At 53.4% G+C, this 12,597-nt stretch overlaps 1 protein-coding gene across 4 annotated transcripts in view; it reads left to right on the top strand.

Moving 5' to 3' along the window:
* LOC121271046 (E3 ubiquitin-protein ligase CBL-like) overlaps nt 1-11,931 on the top strand; it is an 81,361-nt gene extending 69,430 nt beyond the window's left edge. For 2 of the 4 annotated variants that reach the window (XM_041176746.1, XM_041176745.1), the window contains exons 12-14: nt 670-855; nt 6,260-6,324; nt 8,862-9,290. In XM_041176746.1, the coding sequence (XP_041032680.1) occupies nt 670-855; nt 6,260-6,324; nt 8,862-9,037 (427 nt within the window). In that variant the 3' untranslated portion in view covers nt 9,038-9,290. Of the gene's footprint in view, nt 1-669; nt 856-6,259; nt 6,325-8,861; nt 9,291-11,529 lie in introns of those variants that run through there. The other 2 variants (XM_041176747.1, XM_041176748.1) reach the window with 2 other exon arrangements.
* Nucleotides 11,932-12,597: the final 666 nt, after the last annotated feature.

Genomic DNA, 12,597 nt, shown 5'->3' with positions numbered 1-12,597 from the left:
TTCCTGTGTCTCTCTCTCTCTCTCACTGTGTCCCTGTGTCTCCCTCTCTCTCTCACTGTGTCCCTGTGTGTTCCTCTCTCTCTCACTGTGTTCCTGTGTCTCTCTCTCTCTCTCACTGTGTTCCTCTGTCTCCCTCTCCCTCTCTCCGTGTCCCCGTGTACCTCTCCCCTCTCTCCGTGTCCCCGTGTACCTCTCCCCTCTCTCCGTGTCCCCGTGTACCTCTCCCCCTCTCTCCGTGTCCCCGTGTACCTCTCCCCCTCTCTCCGTGTCCCCGTGTACCTCTCCCCCTCTCTCCGTGTCCCCGTGTACCTCTCCCCCTCTCTCCGTGTCCCCGTGTACCTCTCCCCCTCTCTCCGTGTCCCCGTGTACCTCTCCCCTCTCTCCGTGTCCCCGTGTACCTCTCCCCCTCTCTCCGTGTCCCCGTGTACCTCTCCCCCTCTCTCCGTGTCCCCGTGTACCTCTCCCTCTCTCTCCGTGTCCCCGTGTACCTCTCCCTCTCTCTCCGTGTCCCCGTGTACCTCTCCCTCTCTCTCCGTGTCTCCGTGTACCTCTTCCCCCTCTCTCCGTGTCCCCGTGTACCTCTCCCCCTCTCTCCGTGTCCCTGTGTCATTCCCTCTCTCCGTGTCGCTCTCCATGTCCTGCCGCGTCTCGTTGTCTGATGTCCATCAGGAACTATCCCGGAACACGCTTCATCTTTGAGGAGTGGTCAAGCAGCGATGACGAGGAAGACGATGACGATGACGATGATGATGACGATGACGATGACTACGCAGTGACCTCGCCCACCACTCGATCCTGGCCCCCCTTCAAGCCTATTGGTGTCACATATCCACCCGCCGGTGGCTGGGCGCCATGGTAACTGTTTGACCTTCACTATTGAGTGTTTGACCTTAAATGAATGGAAGCCTGACAGCACCAAAGCAGGCAGTGCAATCGCTCAAAACTCAAAACCAACTGACAACTGGAACCAATCCTCAATGAGCTGCAACAACAACTGGCATTTTATATATAAATGCTCACACAGCACAGGAGGAGGCCATTCGGTCCATCGTGCTTGTGCTGGCTCTTTGAAGTATCTATCCAATTAGTCCCCACTCTCCTACCCCTGCTCTTTCCCCCACAGCTCTGCAAATTCTCCCCCTTCCAGTATTTATCCAATCCCTCTTTTGCAAGTTCCTATTGAATCTGCTTCCACCGCCCTTTCAGGCAGCGCCTTCCAGATCACAACAACTCGCTGTGTCAAAATAAAATTCTCCTCATCTCCCCCTCTGGGTCTTTTCCCGATTCCCTTCAATCTGAGTCCCTCTGGTTACCCACCCTCCTGCCGCTGGAAACAGTTTCTCCTTATTGACTCTATCCAAACTCCTCGTGATTCTGAACATCTCAATTCAATCTCCCCCTTAACCTTCTCTGCTCTAAGGGGAGCTGTTGTAAGGGTGGGCGAGTTTTACCATTAATGACAGAGTTGATTTGCAGACACCTCTGAGGTGGAAACATTAAGTTTATTTGCAATATACTCAGCAGCAACTACACGTGTGCTTCCAACTCCAACTCTATCTCTACACTGACTGCTGAGGTAGCCCGGGCAACTCTACTATTGGTTACTGCAGATCATGTGATTTTTACCTAATAAGTATTATTCTTAAAGGTACATTACACATTAGATAAAAGCATTAATTACTACAGGAACAATTCCCAGCTTCTCCAGCCTCTCCACATTAGCTGAAGTCATTCAGCCATGGAACAACCTTTGATAAAAACAAAAAACTGCGGATGCTGGAAATCCAAAACAAAAACAGAATCACCTGGAATAACTCAGCAGGTCTGGCAGCGTCGGCGGAGAAGAAAAGAGTTGACGTTTCGAGTCCTCATGACCCTTCGACAGAACTGAGTGAATATTAGGAGAGGGGTGAAATATAAGCTGGTTTAAGGTGGGGGGTGGGGTGGTGGGGGGAGAGAAGTGGGGGGTGGGGGTGGTTGTATGGACAAGCAAGCAGTGATAGGTGCAGATCATCAAAAGATATCACAGACAAAAGAACAAAGAGGTGTTGGAGGTGGTGATATTATCTAAACGAATGTGCTAATTAAGAATGGATGGCAGGGCACTCAAGGTACAGCTGTAGTGGGGGTGGGGTGGAAAGACTAACAGGGCATAAAAGATTTAAAAATAGTGGAAATAGGTGGGAAAAGAAAAATCTATATAAATTATTGGAAAAAAACAAAAGGAAAAGGGAAGAAACGGAAAGGGGATGGGGATGGAGGAGGGAGTTCAAGATCTAAAGTTGTTGAATTCAATATTCAGTCCGGAAGGCTGTAAAGTGCCTAGTCGGAAGATGAGGTGTTGTTCCTCCAGTTTGCGTTGGGCTTCACTGGAACAATGCAGCAAGCCAAGGACAGACATGTGGGCAAGAGAGCAGGGTGGAGTGTTAAAATGGCAAGCGACAGGGAGGTTTGGGTCATTCTTGCGGACAGACCGCAGGTGTTCTGCAAAGCGGTCGCCCAGTTTACGTTTGGTCTCTCCAATGTAGAGGAGACCACACTGGGAGCAACGAATGCAGTAGACTAAGTTGGGGAAATGCAAGTGAAATGTTGCTTCACTTGAAAGGAGTGTTTGGGCCCTTGGACGGTGAGGAGAGAGGAAGTGAAGGGGCAGGTGTTGCATCTTCTGCGTGGGCATGGGGAGGTGCCATAGGTGGGGGTTGAGGAGTAGGGGGTGATGGAGGAGTGGACCAGGGTGTCCCAGAGGGAACGATCCCTACGGAATGCCACCGGGGGGGTGAAGGGAAGATGTGTTTGGTGGTGGCATCATGCTGGAGTTGGCGGAAATGGCGGAGGATGATCCTTTGAATGCGGAGGCTGGTGGGGTGATAAGTGAGGACAAGGGGGACCCTATCATGTTTCTGGGAGGGAGGAGAAGGCGTGAGGGCGGATGCGCGGGAGATGGGCCGGACACGGTTGAGGGCCCTGTCAACGACCTTGGGTGGAAAACCTCGGTTAAGGCAGAAGGAGGACATGTCAGAGGAACTGTTTTTGAAGGTAGCATCATCGGAACAGATGCGATGGAGGCGAAGGAACTGAGAGAATGGGATGGAGTCCTTACAGGAAGCGGGGTGTGAGGAGCTGTAGTCGAGGTAGCTGTGGGAGTCGGTGGGTTTGTAATGGATATTGGTGGACAGTCTATCACCAGAGATTGAGACAGAGAGGTCAAGGAAGGGAAGGGAAGTGTCAGAGATGGACCATGTGAAAATGATGGAGGGGTGGAGATTGGAAGCAAAATTAATAAAATTTTTCCAAGTCCCGACGAGAGCATGAAGCCCCAGCTATGGCCTGTCTCTTTATGGGGTATGTGGAACATTCCTTGTTCCAGTTCTACTCTGGCCCCCTCCCACAACTCTTTCTCTGGTACATCGATGATTACTTCGGTGCTGCTTCATGCATGATGCCACCACCAAACACATCTTCCCTTCACCCCCTCCTGTCGGCATTCCGTAGGGATCGTTCCCTCCGGGACAGCCTGGTCCACTCCTCCATCACCCCCTACACCTCAACCCCCTCCTATAGCACCACCCCATGCCCACACAAAAGATGTAACACCTGTCCCTTCACTTCCTCTCTCCTCACCGTCCAAGGGCCCAAACATTCCTTTCAAGTGAAGCAGCATTTCACTTGCATTTCCCCCAACTTAGTCTACTGCATTCGTTGCTCCCAATGTGGTTTCCTCTACATTGGAGAGACCAAACGTAAACTGGGCGACCGCTTTGCAGAACACCTGCGGTCTGTCCGCAAGAATGACCCAAACCTCCCTGTCGCTTGCCATTTCAACACTCCACCCTGCTCTCTTGCCCACATGTCTGTCCTTGGCTTGCTGCATTGCTCCAGTGAAGCCCAACGCAAACTGGAGGAACAACACCTCATCTTCCGACTAGGCACTTTACAGCCTTCCGGACTGAATATTGAATTCAACAACGTTAGATCATGAGCTCCCTCCTCCATCCCCACCCCCTTTCTGTTTCCCCCTTCCTTTTGTTTTTTCCAATAATTTATATAGATTTTTCTTTTCCCACCTATTTCCATTATTTTTAAATCCATACCTTTTAAGCCCTGTTAGTCTTTCCACCCCACCCCCATTAGAGCTGTACCTTGTGTGCCCTGCCATCCATTCTTAATTAGCACATTTGTTTAGATAATATCACCACCTCCAACACCTCTTTGTTCTTTTGTCTGTGATATCTTTTGATGATCTGCACCTATCACTGCTTGCTTGTCCATACAACCAACCCCGCCCCCCACTTCTCTCCCCCCACCACCCCACCCCCCACCTTAAACCAGCTTATATTTCACCCCTCTCCTAATATTCACTCAGTTCTGTTGAAGGGTCATGAGGACTCGAAATGTCAACTCTTTTCTTCTCCGCCGATGCTGCCAGACCTGCTGAGTTTTTCCAGGTAATTCTGCTTTTGTTATGGAACAACCTCTCCCCATCCAATACCTTTTCCCTCAAGATCCCAAGACTGAATCCAGATGGTCTGATGGAACGAGCTACGTGACATCTTCAGAACTGGGAAAGCTCCCTTGCCCCGATCCTCACGATGTGTGGGGTGGAGGGAGGGGGCAGGGTTGGCACAATGGGATAAACCCTTCCTCCCTGCTCCCACACAGGGTACAATGGGGTAAATTACCTTCCCCCACCTCATACAGGTTACGATGGGGTAAATTCTTCCCCCCACCTCACACACGGCACGATGGGTAAATTCTCCTCCTGCCCCACACAGGGTACAATGGGGTAAATTCTCCCCCTGTCCCCACACACGGTACAATGGGGTAAATTCTCTCCCTGTCCTCACACAGGGTACAATGGGGTAAATTCTCCCCCTGTCCCCACACAGGGTACAATGGGGTAAATTCTCCTCCTGCCCCCACACAGGGTACAATGGGGTAAATTCTCCCCCTGTCCCCACACAGGGTACAATGGGGTAAATTCTCCTCCTGTCCCCACACAGGGTACAATGGGGTAAATTCTCCCCCTGTCCCCACACAGGGTACAATGGGGTAAATTCTCCTCCTGCCCCCACACAAGGTACAATGGGGTAAATTCTCCTCCTGCCCCCACACAGGGTACAATGGGGTAAATTCTCCTCCTGTCCCCACACAGGGTACAATGGGGTAAATTCTCCCCCTGTCCCTACACAGGGTACAATGGGGTAAATTCTCCCCCTGTCCACACACAGGGTACAATGGGGTAAATTCTCCCCCTGTCCCCACACAGGGTACAATGGGGTAAATTCTCCCCCTGTCCACACACAGGGTACAATGGGGTAAATTCTCCCCCTGTCCACACACAGGGTACAATGGGGTAAATTCTCCCCCTGTCCTCACATAGGGTACAATGGGGTAAATTCTCCTCCTGCTCCATACAGGATACAATGGGGTAAATTATGCCACTCACCCTCACACAAGATACAATGAGGTAAATTACCACACCACTCACCACCCCCTTCCCCACCCTCCTGCCCTCAGAAAGGGTTGTGATCTCCGGCTGGCCTCTTCCTAGAGAGTCCACTACATGTCCTCCTCCCAGGGGAGGGGGAGAGGAGGGGTAGTGAGGGAGAGGGAAGGGAGGGGAAGGGGTGGGGGATGGTGGGAAGGGGAATGGAGGATGGCAGGAAGGGGAGGGGGATTGTAGGAGACTGGAGGGAAGGGGATGGAGGAAAAGGGAGGGGTAGGGAAGGGTGGTGGAGGGAAGGGGGTGTTGAGGGGGAGGGGATCGAGGGGAGGGAAGGGGTGGCGAGGGAAGGGGATGGAGGAAAGGGGTGGGTAGGGGAGGGGAATGGAGGGGAGGGAAAGAGATGGTGGAAAGGGAAGGGGGAAGCAAGCGGAATGAAATGGGGGGAGAGGGAAGGGGGGAAAGGGAAGTGGAAGGGAAGGAGAGATGGGACAGGGGTTAGGGGAGGGGGTGGGAGGGAAGAGGGGAGGGGCAGGTGGAGTGGGAGCAGCCCAGAGAGGAAGGGAAGGGAAGAGGGGAAAGGGGATGTGGGGTCATGTGAGGGTAGAGGGGGAGTAGTGAGAGGGAGGGTCAGGGGAGGGTAGGGTGTAAGAGGCGCTCCGGGATGGGGAGGGGGTAGCAGTGCTGAACGAGGGGAATGTATCCTTTGGGGGGGGTGGGGAAGGGGGTGTTGGGGAGCCGGGTGTCCAGTGCCCTCCCCCCTCGGCCTGCAGCTGCCCCCCTCCCTTTCTAACAGAGTGTCCCTGTTGTTGATAGGGTCTTACAGAGCGGGCAGCCTGGACAGGAGTCAGCAGCATCACAGGGGCCCAGACCCCCAGCAGGTTAGTGTACCCACTCCGAACTCACACACAGTGGGGGGGAGGGGATTCGGGCGTGCAGTGGCAGGGGTGGGGCATTGGTGTCAACTTTGGGGGTGGGGAGGGGCCAAGATCACCCAGCAAGCGTTCCTCTGCAGTGTGCAGCACTCCGTCTCTTTATTCATAGGGAGCATCAAGTACAAGAGCCAGGCGGTTATGTTGAACTTGTGTAAGACGCTGGTTCAGACTCAGCTGGAGTACCGTGTCCGGTTCCAGTTGTTGCACTTTAAGAAGGGCGTGGGGGCATTGGAGGAAGTGCCCTTGCACTCCCCCGCATCACCCACCGACCCCCCCCCCCCCCACCGCTGCCCTCACCCCCACCGTAGGCCCAATCTCTCACTTGTTTCCCTCTTGTGCTTTCACCCAGCGCTGACCCTTGTCCTGCTATTAACACATTCTGCTATTTTACCTTTATGCCACTATCAGCACCTCCTTTAGTCTTAACACCACCACTAACGCTCCTTTTGTCCTGTGTCCAAGACATCTTTGTCAACCTTAGCCCCCACCTCTCCCTGACCTCCTATCTTGCTTCACCCCTTCCCCACCCGCCCCCCCCACCTTAAACACTATAAAACCCATCGCATTTCTCCATCCCTTTAGCTCTGAAGTGGAGTCATACGGACATGAAACGTTAACTCTGCCCCTCTCTCCACAGATGCTACCAGGCCTGCTGAGTTTTTCCAGCATTTCCTGTTTTTATCCCACATTTCCAGCAATCCCCCCCTTGCCCTGGCAGCATTTTGCTTTTATTGTCCTGGTTCATCCATGTTGCTTTTAGTTTGTCTGTTGCTTTACCCTGGCCGTGAGGAACCCACCTTATCTCTCACAAAGTTATTGAGCCTCCAAGTGGATAGTAACTCCTACTCTTGCTGCCTCAGCATCGACGCTTGAATTACCGCGTTCAGTTTCGGATTCCCTTTTATCAGGAAAGGGTTCAGTCCCTCGAGACGATGCGAAAGGTGCTTCCTAAGGATGGTCCCAGGACTGGGAGGTTATATCAGCCAGGAAAGGATTCAACAGGTGGAGGCGATTTCCACCAGGAAAGCGAAGACTGAAGGGCGAGCGGAGTGATTGGTTTTAAAATTGCGCAAGGGTGGACATAGAGAAGAGGCTTCCACTTGTGACGGGGGTGGGGACCAGAACTAGGGGGACATCAATATAAGAGAGTAATTAATATATCCAATGGGGAAACTCAGGAGAAACTTCTTTACCCAGAGAGTTGGGGAGAATGTGGAACTCGTTCCCACAGGAGGTAGTTGAATTGAACAGTCTTGGTACAGGCAGCAGGAGCATCCATTCAAACAGCACTAACTTCTCCTCTCACCGCGTGTCTGTAAACAGAAGGCAGTTCAGTTTTGTTTCCTTTTGGCCAAGCGGTATCGTATTCCCCAGCCGCTCGGCTTTTGTGAGATCGAATTCCTACTAATGGCCCCATAGCAGACTTGAGGTAGGATGAACTCAAAGGGTTAGTTTACTGCTCGAGTGTGAAAAGCTGCACAGAGGCGGGTCTGCAATGCCCCCACACCACCCCCCCCACCACCCCACCCACCCTCCGCATACATGGAGCAAAGTGAGGGATCGAGACAAGAAGGGTTTACAGTACAGAAACTAACCCAGAATCAAAGACCCATGAGGAATTTCTTCATGGTGATCGATGGGCTGAAAGCCCGGGTGTATGATTCATTTTTCCGATGGGGCTGACTGCAGAAGGTGAAATAGGCACGCAGAGGTGAATCGGTTAGTCAGCGATGGTACAGAACCTTGAGCAGCGGCAGGGTGGATGGGATCAGTTATCCAGCCTGACCAGAGCTCTTACTGTGTAGCCTGCCTGCAGTTGTATGTCAAAGCAGCGGACTGGGTTCAGAGTTCAGGGGGTTTTGGGGGGGGGGGGGGGGGGGGGGTGTGGTTGGGGGGGATTGGGGGGGGGGGGGGGAAGAGGCAAATCTTAACCTGCTCAACAAGCCAGAGGCTTAGATCATGTGACCGTACCTCTCTCTACAAGGTCGTCAACAAAGGAGTATCTGGGCTTTGTGGCTCCAGTGCTGATAACGTCTCGGGCATTATGTGTTCTCCGGGGGAGGGGGGGTGGTGGCTGGCCATTGACTCTCTGACTCCGCTGGCAGGCAGGGTTTATCTAATACGAATGGCTTTCTTGCAGCTCCCTTTGAAGCTGGGCTGGGCAGGATTAGTAACCCCTCCGGTATAACGAGGGGTGGCGTTCTCAAAACTCCGAAGTGGCTTCTTTTGTTGCGGGCAATAATTCACTGACACCGGGTCAGCCATCTCCGTGGTCTTGGTCATCCGAAAGGTCCAGTTTAAACTTAAGAAACAGCGGCGAGCATATATTTTTAGAAAAATAGACAGCGTTGGGCTTCACTCTGCCACATTGAAGGGGAAGCTGGATAAACACACGAGGTGGTGGTGGGGGAGGTGGGGGAGGAAGGGGTAGAAAATGACGGAGCAGATGGGCTGAATGTCCTGTTTCTGCATTCTTCCCTCAGACCAACGCCCCAGCCCCTCGGCCAGCGATCCAGTGGCCGCGGTGACCTTGCTCCATGAGGGGTACCAGCCGCAGGACATCCACAGGGCCCTCGGCATCGCCAGGAATGACGTGGAGATCGCGCGGACCATCCTGCGGGAGTTCATCTCCAACTCGGGCCTCCCGAACCAGGGCTGAGGGGGTGCAGGAGTCGGGAGGGGGCTTGCCAGGCATCAGCCCCTCCCAATCGGGCTCGGCTCGCTCCCCTTGGGTTTGCGTCCCATTCCGAAGTCGCCGACCGGATCCCTCCCGTCGGGAACGCTGCCACAAAGGTGCCCCGCCTCCCCACCCACCTCCGCTCCGTCGGCTGCTGGATCCCTCCCACCGTTTCCTCGTCACTCGACTATCCACCCCCCCGCCTCCGACACACTCCCGGCTGCTCCCCACCCCCCTCCCCCACCCCCGCCCAGCCTCCCGCAGTCCCACCCTCCGGAAACCTCGGCTCATCCGAAGCACGCGTTTCCCAACTCGCTCCGGGGTCCCGTTCCCCCTTTCATCTCACCAACCACCAACTCATCGCAGCTCAACCAGTCCGGCAAGGCCCTGTTTTCAAATCCCTCCATGGTCTCCCCCTCTCCCTATCTCTGTAACCTCCGCCAGCCCCTACAACCCTCCCTATCTCTGTAACCTCCTCCAGCCCCTACAACCCTCCCTATCTCTGTAACCTCCTCCAGCCCCTACAACCCTCCCTATCTCTGTAACCTCCTCCAGCCCCTACAACCCTCCCTATCTCTGTAACCTCCTCCAGCCCCTACAACCCTCCCTATCTCTGTAACCTCCTCCAGCCCCTACAACCCTCCCTATCTCTGTAACCTCCTCCAGCCCCTACAACCCTCCCTATCTCTGTAACCTCCTCCAGCCCCTACAACCCTCCCTATCTCTGTAACCTCCTCCAGCCCCTACAACCCTGCATATCTCTGTAACCTCCTCCAGCCCCTACAACCCTCCCTATCTCTGTAACCTCCTCCAGCACCGACAATCCTCCCTATCTCTGTAACCTCCTCCAGCCCCTACAACCCTCCCTATCTCTGTAACCTCCTCCAGCCCCTACAACCCTCCCTATCTCTGTAACCTCCTCCAGCCCCTACAACCCTCCCTATCTCTGTAACCTCCTCCAGCCCCTACAACCCTCCCTATCTCTGTAACCTCCTCCAGCCCCTACAACCCTCCCTATCTCTGTAACCTCCTCCAGCCCCTACAACCCTCCCTATCTCTGTAACCTCCTCCAGCCCCTACAACCCTCCCTATCTCTGTAACCTCCTCCAGCCCCTACAACCCTCCCTATCTCTGTGACCTCCTCCAGCTCCTACAACCCTCCCTATCTCTGTAACCTCCTCCAGCCCCTACAACCCTCCCTATCTCTGTAACCTCCTCCAGCCCCTACAACCCTCCCTATCTCTGTAACCTCCGCCAGCCCCTACAACCCTCCCTATCTCTGTAACCTCCTCCAGCCCCTACAACCCTCCCTATCTCTGTAACCTCCTCCAGCCCCTACAACCCTCCCTATCCCTGTAACTTCCTCCAGCCCCTGCAACCCTCCCTATCTCTGTAACCTCCTCCAGCCCCTACAACCCTCCCTATCTCTGTAACCTCCTCCAGTCCCTACACCCCTCCCTATCTCTGTAACCTCCTCCAGCCCCTACAACCCTCCCTATCTCTGTAACCTCCTCCAGCCCCGACAACCCTCCCTATCTCTGTAACTTCCTCCAGCCCCGACAACCCTCCCTATCTCTGTAACTTCATCCAGCTCCTACAACCCTCCCTATCTCTGTAACTTCCTCCAGCCCCTACAACCCTCCCTATCTCTGTAACCTCCTCCAGTCCCTACACCCCTCCCTATCTCTGTAACCTCCTCCAGCCCCGACAACCCTCCCTATCTCTGTAACTTCCTCCAGCTCCTACAACCCTCCCTATCTCTGTAACTTCCTCCAGCCCCTACAACCCTCCCTATCTCTGTAACATCCTCCAGCCTCTACAACCCTCCCTATCTCTGTAACTTCCTTCAGCCCCTACAACCCTCCCCACCTCTGTAACCTCCTCCAGCCCCTACAACCCTCCCTATCTCTGTAACATCCTCCAGCCTCTACAACCCTCCCAAGATATCTGCACTCCTCTAATTCTGCCTTCTTGGCACTCCTCCACCTCTCATCCCAACATAGCAAGGTGTGCGTGTAAGTTTGTGTGTGTAAGTGTGTGTTTGTGTGTGTGCGCACACAATTCTGAGTATGTGCATTCTCTGTCTCTCTCTCTCTCCGCCCCCCACACACACACCTTAAACCAGCTTATATTTCAACTCTTTCTTGGACTCGAACTCAAGTTCTGTCGAAGGGTCATGAGGACTCGAAACGTCAACTCTTTTCTTCTCCGCCAATGCTGCCAGACCTGAGCATGTCCGTGCATGTGTGTGGGAGTGTGTGTGTGCCCTTGTGAGACTGGAGATGGTAACATGGCCTCCCTCTCACCTTGAACTTGATGGCAGCTCATGTCAATGTGCCTAGGACAGTACAGGTGTGAGGGCTGGCGTGGGGGTGAGGGCTGGCATGGGGGTGAGGGCTGGTGTGGGGGTGCACTGAACAATCTCGCCTCCTTTGTAAATAACTCGGGTGCATTCAGTTTAATTTATTTTTCAGCTACAGCTCCACCTCCGCTTAGGTGGGTAACTCACACTCCCCCACGTGCCCAACAGCCGTGCCCTCACTCACTACCGAGGCACAAGCTCACTACCAGTGCCTGAGAAGATCAGTCCTCAAGATATTTCGCAAATGTGCAGAATTCGTAGATGCAAATAAATGTGTACTGGCCAGATTGCTTTGTCACGTCAGTGATGTCCTGGTGATGGTGTAGTGTTCAGTTATTCTGTGTTTGATTGTGTGTGCCTGGCAACTGATCTATGCTCACTGTGCTTGATTGGTTAAGCCCGGGGGTTGACTCAGAGCAAAGCAAACAGACACCGCAGAAGTGACTGGAAGCTGAGCTGTAAGCACGTGTGCAGACATTTTGTGACTGCAGGGATATTTTAAATCATTGTAAATAAAGCCTGTTACACATTAAGAAACTAGTGTCATCTCTACATAGCACTGAGGAAAATCAAATATGTAAAATATACAACGGGTGGAGCTGTGTTTGCACTGTCAGGGTAACATTTACACATGCCCCACTTGACACGATTTTTCCCTCAGAGAGATTTGTATCCCGTTTCTCCTCTGGCTGATTCCTGACATCACGCCGTTTGGACAATGTTCATCCTTCCTCCAAACAAACGTTTCACAGAATCAGGGAACGTTGCGCCTCAGGAGGAGGCTCTTCAGCCCATCAAGCCTGTGCTAGCTCTTCAGAAGTGCCATCCAGTTGGTCCCGCACCCCCCCAACGCTTTCTCCCATTTTGTTTTGCAATTTTGTTCCCTTTCAAAGATTCGTCCAATTCCCCTTTCATAGAAACTGGGAGCAGGTGTAGGCCATTCCTCCCTTCGAGCCTGCTCCTACTTTCTTCTCAAAGGCCCCTTTCTGCATTCAAACCCGCCATCCTATCAGGAAACGGGTTCTATATGTAAAAAGACAAAGTGTTCCTCAGGCCGCCTCTGGCCAATCACCTTAAGCCTGCGCCCTCTGATTGTCGGCCCTTCAGCCACTGGGAACAGCTTCTCTGTAATGGATAAAAACAAAAAAACTGCGGATGCTGGAAATCCAAAACAAAAACA

Source organism: Carcharodon carcharias, chromosome 29 (assembly GCF_017639515.1).
Source record: "Carcharodon carcharias isolate sCarCar2 chromosome 29, sCarCar2.pri, whole genome shotgun sequence".
In the NCBI taxonomy this organism is placed as follows: domain Eukaryota; kingdom Metazoa; phylum Chordata; class Chondrichthyes; order Lamniformes; family Lamnidae; genus Carcharodon; species Carcharodon carcharias.
The sequence above is the reverse complement of the archived record's forward strand: the minus strand, read 5'-3'. Positions and strand labels throughout refer to the sequence as shown.